The sequence below is a fragment of the Mangifera indica genome, chromosome 4 (assembly GCF_011075055.1).
Source record: "Mangifera indica cultivar Alphonso chromosome 4, CATAS_Mindica_2.1, whole genome shotgun sequence".
NCBI classification, from domain to species: Eukaryota; Viridiplantae; Streptophyta; class Magnoliopsida; order Sapindales; family Anacardiaceae; genus Mangifera; species Mangifera indica.
Window position 1 is genome coordinate 10,478,180 of NC_058140.1, and position 13,190 is coordinate 10,491,369.

Below are 13,190 nucleotides of genomic sequence, written 5' to 3' on the forward strand. Positions count from 1 at the left end.
TGATCACCTCAAATTTGCTGATCTAGGAGATATCAAGAGTGAAGGAACCCTAGAACTATTGAAGAAGATAAAAAGATGGGAAGGGGAAAGATTGTGATCCGGAGGATTGACAATACTACGAGTAGGCAAGTGACTTTTTCGAAAAGAAGAAATGGGTTGCTGAAGAAAGCTAGAGAACTATCGATCCTTTGCGATGCAGAAGTGGGGCTAATTATCTTCTCCAGCACCAGCAAGCTATATGACTATGCAAGCACTAGGTTAGATATCTCTCCCACTTCCAGTTATTGCAAAATATTCATCTGTGGTTTGTGTGGATGTATAGATTCACTTGCTCTCTCTTTCTCTCTATTTATATATGCCTTTATTGCTTTCCTTTCCTTTTCTCTTCTTTTTTTGACTGAGATTTCAACTGAGATACTTCTATTAATAGGATTCGAGTTGGTATAGGTGTATTGCAATAAGGTTACATAACATATGGTTGTTTGCACCATTTGTCAAGGAAATTCAGAGAGTAGTTTGCACCATTCGACTAGGTAAGGAAACGAATAAATAGACTGCTGAGTAAGGATTATGGCCTCGATGATTCAATCATGTCTATGGCATGTTTGGATGAGAATAGGAAACAAATGGTTCTAGTTTTGACACTAGCAATTATGTTCCTTTTATTCTGCAAAACGCTCATTTCTTTTTTCTGAAATATTACAATCCAAACAGACTTTAGTAAAGAACGTTTTACGAGGCTTGAGAAGGCATTTGCGATGTTAAATATAGAGGAAATCAGCGTTATGCAGAATAAAGAAATGGTTCTAGTTTTGATCTTCTTTATTCAATATTGGTTTTGCAAATGCCTTCAACATTCAAAGTCGTACGAGTGCTTCTTCTTAATAAAGGGGGGAAAATACTTTGCAAGGGCGAGGGTATTTTCCACAAATTTCCCAAAAGAGTATTCCATAAGCAATATGTAATTTGCAGCCCAATAACGAATTTGAATAGAGGGAAGGCTTTGAACTATTGGGTGGCTTTTGTATGTGTTTTCAGAAGTAAGTTGGCTTTTCTACTTGTTATTTTATTTTACAAGTTTGAGCCGTTTAATATATGATCTTCCGAGTATTGCCGTACATATTAGTATATGGTAAAATCTGTGTTAATTTTTTGACTTTCTAGACAGTAAAACATCGATATTATTCTAAGTTTTAGAAAAGAAAACAATAGAAATTCCCAAAAGCTTCACTTCACGCTCCCATGCATTATTATTGAGGCAAACTTCCACGAATTTGTATGTGGTTGTTACATGAAACTCGAAAAAGTTTAGATCATTGTTTCTCTGATCTTGTAACTTGTAAAGGAGGATTTGAGTAGGCCAGTTTACTTAAATTTCATATTCTTACAAGAATTTAGTCTTCCATTCCCTTTCTAGCTTTATCTAAGAGCAGCACTACATATACAAAACGTGCAAACAAAATTTTCCATGCAAAATGACATGATGTTATTCTTATATTATCATGTCATTCAACCTCTTTATTGTGTATTTATTATATTAACTTCTTAAATGAATTAATATAATCATGCCATGTCATATTACTTTGTATGTAAATCTTTCATGTTATACAAACTTTTTATGTGCAGCATTACTCTTTAAGTTGTTGTATGTTGCATAGTTGATTGAGTGTGATTGTTGTTCCATTCTATGATCATTATAAAAGTCCCTCAGTGATTTAAAACTTTCTTCTCCTACAGCAATATATCATCTGGATTTTTTTCCAATTTAGGACTCTTTTTTAATTACTTAATAGAGTAGGAATCTCTTTCTTATATAAGCTTTTTACATATATATATATATATATATATATATATATATATATATATATATATATATATATTTGTTATACATCACACAAGTTTGTGTTACCAATTATATAAAAAATTAAATAGTATTAGAGATGGCAAGATGATTAAAAGTGCTTGCAATCAGGGATGGGGTAGGGATAAGAGTAGATATATCTTTAATCCGTCTTCTTTTTGTTTTTCCCCATCCCCTATATATCCGTTAAATCTTTAAATATTAAAATACTTTTAACTATTTTGAATTATTACTAATACACTCTAACACATAGTAAATATTTCATTACTTTTTCTAATGAAGATGAAGATAGGAAGGGAAGGGGAATCTCCATATAGAAGATAAGAAAAGGTATACCTTACAAGAACATGGATAGGGATTAGAATATCGACCCTTCCTCACCCCATTGTAATCTCTAGATAGTATGACAAACAATATTATGAATTGTCATGTATACACAACATTTAAAAAATATATTAATTATGAAATTATTATTTCACAATGCTAGTCATTTATGTGAGTCAAATCCCATAATGCTTTTGAAAGAGTTTTGATTCTTGTTAATACCTCAAATCTCTCAAAAGACCAAGTATCATGCTTCAACACTGCCACATGACCTGAAATTTGAGCAACACTAAACACCTTTAACATAGTTATGAATTAAGAATCTGCATGTTACATTTAAGTGATGTTATATATACTTGTAATGAGCACTAATAATTATTTGGCAATTGTAATTAAATATTACTTTATCATTAATTCAAAATAATTAATTACATAAGTACATATAACATTACTAAAATACTTCCTACAAAGTAATACTTTGTATTCAGACAATCTTTCCCACTAATAATAAAACATTGCATATTTAAAAAAAAAAAAAATGAAGGCCAAAAGACTTATTTCCACACAAGGTTTAGTGTATTCACAAATTCCCACTTGCGAAATTTCAAAAACTCAAATACTTACCCTTCTATTAAAATTTTCTACTAAGGTTAAAGATAAAAATATCATTTAGCTAAAAATTTATTAAAAAAACTAAAATTTTATCACAATTCCCCTCTTAGTTTACCCAAAGTTTGAAAAATGACAATTTCTTCTTAGAGTTTTGAAGATCGAAAGACAACAAAACATTTCCTTGAGTTGGAAGTTCGACCACCTTTCCCCTAGGTTTTTGTCAGAAGATGAGAAAGTGTCATCTTCACCTCTTCGGCCAAACGAAGACAATTCATCCTCATCTAATTGAAGATTGACATCTCCAAAATAAGTCTAATGTCGATCTTCAACTGTCTTCGTCTGACCAAAGAGACAAAGACGATGCTTTGTTATCTTCTGACAATAACTCAAGGGAACGGTGATCGATCTTGCCACCTAGGGGAATGCTTTGCTGTCTTACATTCTTTGATGACGAGAACAGTGGTTGCCAATGAGGAGTTTCAAAACCGTAAGGAGAAATTGTCACTTTTTAAACTTTTGGTATAAGAAATTATTAGATTTCTAAAATAAAAGGGAAATATGATAAAATTTTAGTTTTTTTTTAATTTTTAGCTAGATGACAATTTTAGAATTAACCATAATAAAAAATTTTAGCAAAATAACAAGTATTTGAGTTTTTGAGATTTTGTGGACGGATGTTTGCAAATACACAAAACCTTGGGTGGGAATTAGTCTTTTGGCCTAAAAAAACTATGGACGAGCTGTTGTTTCTTTATATTTTCAACTAATGCTTTTAGTTAAAAGCCTATTCAGTGAATCCCTTTGGCTCTCACTTGATTATTGGCCAATATTTCCTCAAAAGACACAAGAGATGTACGTGTAATCATCTTATTGTTTGCATGAGATTAACTCCTCGTATTCCCCTAAAATAGCACAATGCACACACACAAATTCAGGAATTTTTTCGATCAAATCTGATATATGACTGAAAAATAGTGAACCTTCATCACAAAATATTGCTTAGATATCGTGGTAACTCATTATATATACAGATATATTCTGGTTTAATGATACGGAAAAACTTCAGTATTAAAATATAAAAAATGTAGAGCTAGCTTCTCTATTCCTTCACCTAATATCCCACCGAGTATTACTTAAACATAAGTCTTTTTTAACTCCAAAATAGTTGAAAATGTTTAATAAAAGTAATTGGATAACTTTTTTTCTAACTAGTAGTTTGCTTTGATTATTAATAATTATCATAAGTGGAAGAAACTTCTAAAGGTGTGACTTTTTAGCGATGCATGTATATATACGTTGTTGAACCATTTTGTAGTTATTTATTTTGCTAATTTAAACGAAGCCCACTCGATTTTGGTGCATTAAGAAAATTTAATTTTAAGATCCCTTGTGCCACTTCACGAGAAACCCTAGTTTCTGCAACCTAACTTTCATAATGTTTACTGAAAGATCCCCTTAAGTTTTACTTTCTATCTAATCAATCCCTCTGAACCAACTAAAATGTCCTTGCTTACAATTTTCCTCAACTCTTCATAATAACATATTTATAGAGAACCCTCAAGCGTTTAGAACGTTGTCTTATTTACATCTCTTTTTATCAGCACTATGCTTAACGACACTTCACATGTTCTTATGACATGTTTGCAAGTAACACCTCTAATAGGTAATTTAATGTAGTTCAAGCGTGGTTTCATCAAAACATGTCGTTTCTTGCTTGGTTGGAGAACGCCTCCATGACTCGGCGCAATCTTTGCTAGGTAGGAAACTGTAAACAAACATGAATGCGAGTCAGTGTACTGTTTGAGTTCTAACACTGGTTACCGATGTCGGAAACACCCCAATCAATTGAAATTTCAAATGATGCTAGTATAGAAAGGGCATGAAAGTGTCAATAACATTGCAATTGGTGATTAAACAGACAACTCTTAGAAATTTATGTTTGTGTTAATGCAAAAAGAAAAAAGTTGCACCAGAAGGAAATATAACTCGTATAATGCACTCAGTGGGGGATTGTTCATCCATTCTAATTTGATCATACTTGTTTCTTCATCTATTTTCAAAATACTCACACCTACTAGTTATCTATTATTGTTTTCTCATATCCTTGTTTTTTTATATATATTAGATTAGTACAGTTGAGATATCAATATTAGAGTAAAAAATCTAAAATAGAATCTTGTCCTAATCATCATAATTACAACTAGAGGTGCATATAAAATGGTTTAAACCGTAAAATCAGATTAAATTGTTTAAGATCTGTTGTTTGGTTTGATTTAGATTGTAAAACGGTTTAGTTTAGGTTAAAAAAGTTTTAAAAAACAATTTATTATTTAGATTGCAGTTTGGATAGTTTTTCAACTAAATTAAATTGTAATTTTTTTTGAAGTTTTTACTACATTTTTAATATATGAAAGCTAAAGTATTTCCCATCTGCCCTTCCTATTTTAATATGTTTAAATTTATATTTGGCATTGTGGTTTTATTAGTGTCATAATATGATCTTTCTAGTTACAAGCTTCAAAGTTTCATAATCCTACATAATAGTACTATTGGGTGATACAAATTTGATACTTTATCAAAATTGGCGGGATTTAGATTTTAAATCTTAACTACATAATTAATCATCGAAATATTAATGCTTCATTCTGGTCATGCTCTTATGTGATTTCCCTAGAAAGAAGTTTCTTCAGTTCAATGGCTTGCATTATGCCTTGGTTTATTTGCATTAATAATAACACCAGTTAGGGGTCTCTTTGGCCTTTACCGGTGGCTTTAAAAGAGCCTTTAAAATCGAGAATCTCAATTAATAATCATCAATTACGTGGAATTAGTATATTGGTGTTTACTATTCTTAATGTTTTTAACTCATTATTTCTTCGAACACATAAAGCTATGAGTCCAAGTAAAGGTAAAATATTGGTAGTTAATTTATTCACTCTGTTATGGATACATTAATCTTATAGAGTGGTTATTTTATCAAATTTTTCATTTTCCATAATATTTTTTCAATAAGTTCATTTGTTGTTAGCTTGGTTTTTTTTTTTTTTTTTATGTGGCATATACATTTTATTGTACTTTATATAACTTGATTGAAGTTGATGTCATGTCTACTAATAATCTTGAAATTCAATAACTACAATAAAAGAATTTTTATGCAGCCAAATCGTAATCCAATTGAACCAAATAAAAATTTTGTGTTTCAGTTTAGTTTGTTTTAAGAGCAAAATTGTTTAGTTTTGAATTTTACCATAGGATTTTACCAATAGTTTTTTTTTTTTTTTCAATTTGTTTTAGACATTTTCTTAAACCAGTCCAAATCAAACTGTACACAACTTGGATTACTACCTATTCATGACCTAGCTTGGTCACGATGTTAATTTGTTCATACCATAGCTTAACAATGTGATCTACTCATACCCAGTCATTCATTTTAACTTTTTTGATCCTCAATTAACTATTTTGACCTCCTCAAAACTCATATGATGTTTCATTTTGACCTACATACACATGCATTACACAATTAATTATATATGATCAAAATGTGTTGGCAAGGTGGCTACAATAATCCTTTTAGGCTTAAAAAAAAAAAAAAAAATTAGAGGAAAAACCAATGTGTAGGTGCACAATTATATTTACTTCTAAGAAGGAAAGAATATTCTCTTCTTTTTATTTAAAAAATATTTATATGGGCTGGTCTTACCATGACATTAAAGTGTGAATGTGAGACTATCAAATGACATAAATAAAGTTAGTTTTCATAACCATCCATCCAAGTGATTTTTGTTGAATGATAAAATGATACATAATTGTTGATCAATCATGCATATAAGTGCATGTCTCCCTACATCACCCAAATAAGATGGTATTCTCAGTATCTCTCTCTCTCTCTCTCTCAAGAAATAGAGAAAAAGTACATAAGTTTAAAGGAAAGTGAAATCTCTCTCTAGAAGTTGGAGAAGGAGACAAGTTTAAAGGATCATGAAAGCTCTTTTTCTATAACTGTTCTTTATGAAACCTAAGAGTAGATAGACCATCTCATACATGTGGCAAATATGTATATATATTGCAAATGTGGCAACATGAATTAAATAAAATTCCCACCTTGTTTATTGCACTATACTTGGTATTGACTTTTATACACCAATATTGTTCTTAATATTATTACTATAATCGCACCTGCATTCAAATGCAATTTCATTTATGTTGTTAACATGTGTATCATTGTACTACTATTAATATTATTACTTTTATTCCCCCACTTTATTACACAATTTGGTTTCCATTAGTGTACAATAGTTAGATCGTCAGATAATATAAATATTGTCATCATCGATAAGTTACCACTCAACCTATTTTTACTGTAATATTAGTTATTGATTGCAATTTATGCACTCAGGCTTGTCTAATGTATTCGGCAGTATTGAATTAGTTTGTGAAGTACATTATCGTGTCCCATAAACATGCCAAGTCAATCCATTAGGATGTTACTAGGATTGTTAGTTTGTGTTACATAATATTTTCCAGCCCAAGAAATTTCTATTAAAGACATACCCCTTGAAGAGTCTTAGCCATCAAGAGAACAACAAAACACTAATTTAACAACTATACATCACTTTATCTCTTTCTTATCCAATAACCAATAATAAACATATGTCAACTTTCTAGCTTGAAGAAACAAGAAAACATCCGTCCAACAAGGGGTTTGTTCAAAATCCTTTACAATTCTCCTATTCTGCAAACATAATAAGAATGGAAAACTATTTTTACCTTCCTAATCGGTATTTGTAAATATTTCATTTTAAATCAATTAAGAAAGTAACAAACTATTAGAATCTTATTTGTATTACAAATCATTGGTTATCATAATTTGAGTGTAACTTCTCCTTCTAATCCAATAAATATGAAAGATTGATTTGGAGAAAGGGATCATGAGATAGGAAGAAAAACTTTAGAGACAACACTCATAGCCTTATTTATTGAACAAAATACATATCAACTAATACTATACCATGGATGTAGATATCTTAACCATTGAACTAAACTATGTTAAAAATACTATGTCTTATTCTTTCTGCTCTTTATATTTGTTCCTTTGCATTTATATTACATAGTAGTAGACACACTAGAATCTATTCGAATTCTTTTTGTTGATACCCTAGCCTACTTGCACAACACTTTAAATTACATACATCAATTAGTGATAAAAATTTACATCAACAATTTACACTAAAAAAGGGCTCTCCGTCACATTTCATTCTCATATACCTTTGCTACTCAAAATACCAATAATGGCTTATGGAAGATGATAGATAAAAACTTTGGATAAGCAATCATTTGAATATTCAATTAATAGCCCAAACCCACCTCCACGATTGACGTCTTACAACTAAAGTATGATATAGTTCCTAAACCTTAATTAGTTGAAAGCAACTCTTTTGATGTCATCCATTTGGTACATAACTTTACCCCAATAGCACACACCTCAGCAGAAGGATGTACCCCTAATAATAGAATAATTTCAATAACAACTACACAACCATCAAAAGTCAACCTATTCTTGTTGATGATGACAACAACGAAATGAAAATTAGAGGATCTCTAATCCTCATGTGTACACCTCGCACTCTGAACTTGTTGCCCACTCCTCATAACTTCTCCTAAGGAAAGAAAAGTCATGATCTAGGAATCAAAGTGCATGGAAGACATTTATGACAAGATCCCTAGCTCTCTTAGTTTTGTAAAATCCACTTTTCTCATATTAATATCTTGTTTAATAGCATTCAAGAAAGTAACTTATAGACAACCCAGCTGCACCTCAAGGGCTTTAGCACACTTTTTCTCAAACCAATGCAACTTATGTAGATCATGCATTCATGTGCAAAGGTTATCCAACTGTTTTTCCCTCCTTTATAGGTGGCCAAGTTAGTCATCAATGATGTATCCTAGGCTTGTAACCCCTTTTAAAGAGACTCAAGTGGCCTTGCACCATCATTAGTTTCCAACCTACTTTTCACAAGACTCGAGTATACAACCCGACAACTTTAAAAGTCATCTCCCAAGATGGGGGCTAAATCCCTCAAAAGAAGAATTAGGTCATGTATCTTCTAAACCAACTTGTCTATTCAACTTAATAAACCACATTGTCAAAGATCTTTAGACAAGTTATTTTATTAACAAAGGTAATGATTATTGAAAATGACAAGAAAATATAGACAGTTCGTCAAAATACAAGTAAAAACCACAAAAGTTACTAAGTTTATATACAAAACACAAACAAACTAAGAGATGTCTCTATCATATATCGTACAACTACCATGTCACACTTCTAAAGTGTAAGTGACAAGCTTCTTCAATATTCCAATCATCAAGATTAGGGCCATACTTGAGCTAAATCGAGCTTGAGCTCGACTCGACTTATATATAATAAGGCTCATCAAGCTCGAGCTCGTTACACTTAAGCTCGAATTCGGTTCTTGTTTGGCTCAATTTGTTTTGAATTCAAGCTTTTAATTAATTCGTTATTAAAACGACATTGTTTTAATACATATTGGTCAAACGACGTCGTTTTGTATCAAAATTTTTAATTTACAAACTTTGATGAGCAAACTGAAGCTCGGCTTAAGCTCAAAAATATTAGCTCGAGCTTGCTTAGGGCTAGTTCGTTTCAAGCTCGTTCAAACCAAGCTCAAGTTTGAGCTCGAACAAGCTCGGCTCGAATCCAACTTTAATCGAGATTAACATCTAACATCAGTATACAACACTATAAACAACATATATACATAATGTTATTACTTATTCCATCTTCTAACCCCAATACTCTATATCTTAATCCACTAAAAAAGAACAATTGTCCCAAAATATCAATGTCAATTAGATCTCACCATCCTGTGGTGGCATCTTGTTCAACTATGATAAAAGTGGTGTCTCAAGTCATTAAGCCAAAACATAAACATAAAGTTATACAATAAATTCTCTCAACTTTTGAAGCAATACTCCTAATCAAAAAGTTCCATATACTCCAACACCTCAAGTGCTATCATTATAACCAATCTTGACAAGTAAAATAAAACTGGCCACTTTATAAGTCAGCCCTGCACAACCATCTGAATGTTATATTGGGCTTCCCTAAAGATGATGGTCAAATGCAAAACTTGGAATCTATTTTAGACATATAAAGAACAACCCACACCAACAAAAGTATCATCCTTTAGTTAGAGCTTAAAAGGCTCATCACATTCATATGTAATGCATAAGACTCACTTAAATGGTCAAGGCACTCAGGTTTGATGATCAAGAAATAAATGAGATTAAATTGATACCATCTTCCATCATACTTGTAGAGTAACTCATGTTAAAGATTAAGGATCAACACTAGATTTATGAATTAAACAACTCCACCTTAAGGCATTAAGCATTTTAAATCCTCATTCACATTCTAAGTGGTCAAGGAGTATCAATTGACTCTAAGGACAATCCGACTCTCGCATGTGAGTCGAACTCACACAAAGTGAAAAAGTAATTTTGTGATAGCCAAACAACTCATGTCAACAATATTTCAACCATCACCTATATAATATCCAAAGGAATATAACTCATGTAAACGTAGAACATACGTCTGTACACCATCAACATAGTATGTCAATATAACTCACATTATCTTTCATTGTCATGCGTATTAGAAACACATTTCAAGGTGATGGACCTTAAGAATTATAAGTGAACAAGACCACTATTTATTTGGCAAGTCATTATCATGGCAAAAATAATACTTATTCATTCCCACATATCTTTGTGCAACTCAATAAATATCTAGGCGAAAGTAGGGAACATTGTAAGTTGTATCATCACCCAAATGACCATAAGCTAAAACTACATCATTCAACATGCGATCGCACTCACAAAATCAAAAGGTAATAATTTCGATCTTAAGAAAATTATCACATTAAAAATAACGAATTGCTATTATCTCTTGAGTAAGGGGATATCTTGAAATCTTATTGATTTTCCATACAATCATGTATGATACCTCGCATAACCTATTCACATGTCTTCTAGCATTTACTTTCTTTCATATTTGTTTGTTCCATACATAAAAAGTATATGTTATGATCTTTACAAATATGAGGGCAATCAAACGAAGATACAATTAAAGTACAAAAAATGATGTTTTACCAATAGTACTCAAATACAATTACAAGGCAAACTACATTTGAATACATTTATTTAGTCCCAAGTACATAATCGATTATATTTATTTAGTTTGCAAGTACATAAACAACTTAACTACGATTACTCAATCCAAAAACATAAGTACAAGATGAAACAACAAGCTTCTTTGTCAATAATTGTGTTCTTTCACTTTGGAAGAAGTTGATGCATAAAACAAACTTTGAAACTAGAAAGACATATACATAGTTCTTTAGCTCTTCAACTCTCGTCTAAGTTTTGAATCACTCTCTAAACAAAGTCTGGAAAACCCTCTACCAAATCAATGAGGAAAAACTTATTGAACACAAACATTCCATCTAGAACCCTTCTTAGATCAACCCAAATATCATACCATCTATGACAACCCTAGCATGAGTCATATGAGCTCTTCTATATGAGCATTAGCTCTAAATACAAATCTAGGACTTGCCTTCACATTATATTATCTATTCATCTAATGGTCGAACAAAACCAAAAAACTAACATAAACATAGTCATAACACATTATGCAAGAAATAATTCCTCAAGTAAAAACACTCACCATAATATTGCCCTCATTAAAAAAAAAAAACAAAAAGATAGGTACCATAAAATTATGGAACCTTTAAGACGTATTCCAAGGACCACCCCATACAAGTTTTTCACCTTTAACCTAATCTCTACACCAAAGATAAAAGTATTATCCTTACCCATGCCAACCATCATGTGATACAAACAATGCATAACCAATCACTATCCACAAAAAATTGGAACAATAAGATGGATACATGACTTGAATTGTGTAAAGTCGTTATGATACCAACTTGAATGTCTCTATCAAGAAGAAATGGTAAAAATCTCTACAAGGCAACATCTCATTCAAGTAAGTTAATTTCCAAAGTTCTTGAAGTCCTCACACGCCAAGAACTAGGTGTAATTATTATATAGTAATTTTCAAATTGTAGATTTACTATCCAATTCATACTTGTTTAGTAATCTTAGTCATCAAGACTAATGACCAGACACAAATTAATGACTAAACATTACTTTATTTATTTCCTATCTGATAACCGATAATGAACAAGGGTAAACTTTCCAACTCAAAACAACAAGATGACATCCTCTTAACAAGAGATCTATTTAGAATCTTCTATAGATATTCTTCTATTCTACATTTTTTAAGACAATAAAAAGTTTTCTTCACCTTCCTAATCAAGACATCTCTAATTATTATGAATATTCCTTTTTAGTTCATTTAAAATAAATACAAACTATTAAAATCTTACTTGTATTAGGAATTCCTCAGTACATTAATTTGAATGTAGTTTCTCCTTAATAGTCTTGTAATTATGAAGGACTATCATGGAAAAAGGGATCAAGAGACAAGAAAATATTAGAGACAACACTTAAATTCTTATTCATTGTACGGAATACACATAAGCTAATAACTACACCATTGACGAAGGTATTTCGATCATCAAACCACATTAAAAACCTATGTCTTATTCTCTTTGCTCTTTACTCTTTTGTAATGTTCTTTTGTATTCAATGTGACATTTTTTGACAAATCTTATATCAACAAAACATGATAGAGATGTTAGATTTATTTATACATTACACATCACTTGGATAAGCTATAATAAAAAAGATTAAATAGTCTATTAGCTCTTGTTTAAATATATTGGATTTATAAATATGGAAATTAAAACTTATATTACATAAGATTAATTAGCTTGTGTTAAGATCTAATCTATCACACTTATATATTACTCACTTATATTGTTTTTATTAGATGTAATACTTTTTTTAGTCTCTAACAACTCCTTAAGTTGTTAAGACAAGTTTTAGATTATAAAACTAAAAAACAAACCATGATAAACTATGTGTCTAAAATGAACAATATATTGACAATGAACCGAGTCATTTGCATTAAGATGCTACATTTAGATTACATAGTAATAGACACACTGGAATCTATCAAAATTGTAATTAATACTATATCAATCTGTCTTGTGCAAGGCTCTAAATTGTATATATCAATTGCTGATAAAAGATCCAATCAATAATTTTATAAGAACTAGAAGCCCTACTAATGTACGTAAATCTGTCAGCTACTTGACATTATTTAGTTACAAATCTTTGTACTTATCTCTTCTAAGTGGCAAAGCATAACTATCTCCAATAGTGTCAACACAAATAATGTATA

The 13,190-nt window shown here is 30.8% G+C and overlaps 1 protein-coding gene across 2 annotated transcripts in view; it reads left to right on the forward strand.

Annotated features, from left to right (window-relative positions):
- LOC123214005 (MADS-box transcription factor 23-like) overlaps window positions 1-13,190 on the forward strand; it is a 27,401-nt gene continuing 14,211 nt past the window's right edge. For both annotated transcript variants that reach the window (XM_044633683.1, XM_044633684.1), the window contains exon 1: window positions 1-257. In XM_044633683.1, coding sequence (XP_044489618.1) covers window positions 76-257 — 182 coding nt within the window. In that variant the 5' untranslated portion in view covers window positions 1-75. The remainder of the gene's footprint in view (window positions 258-13,190) is intronic.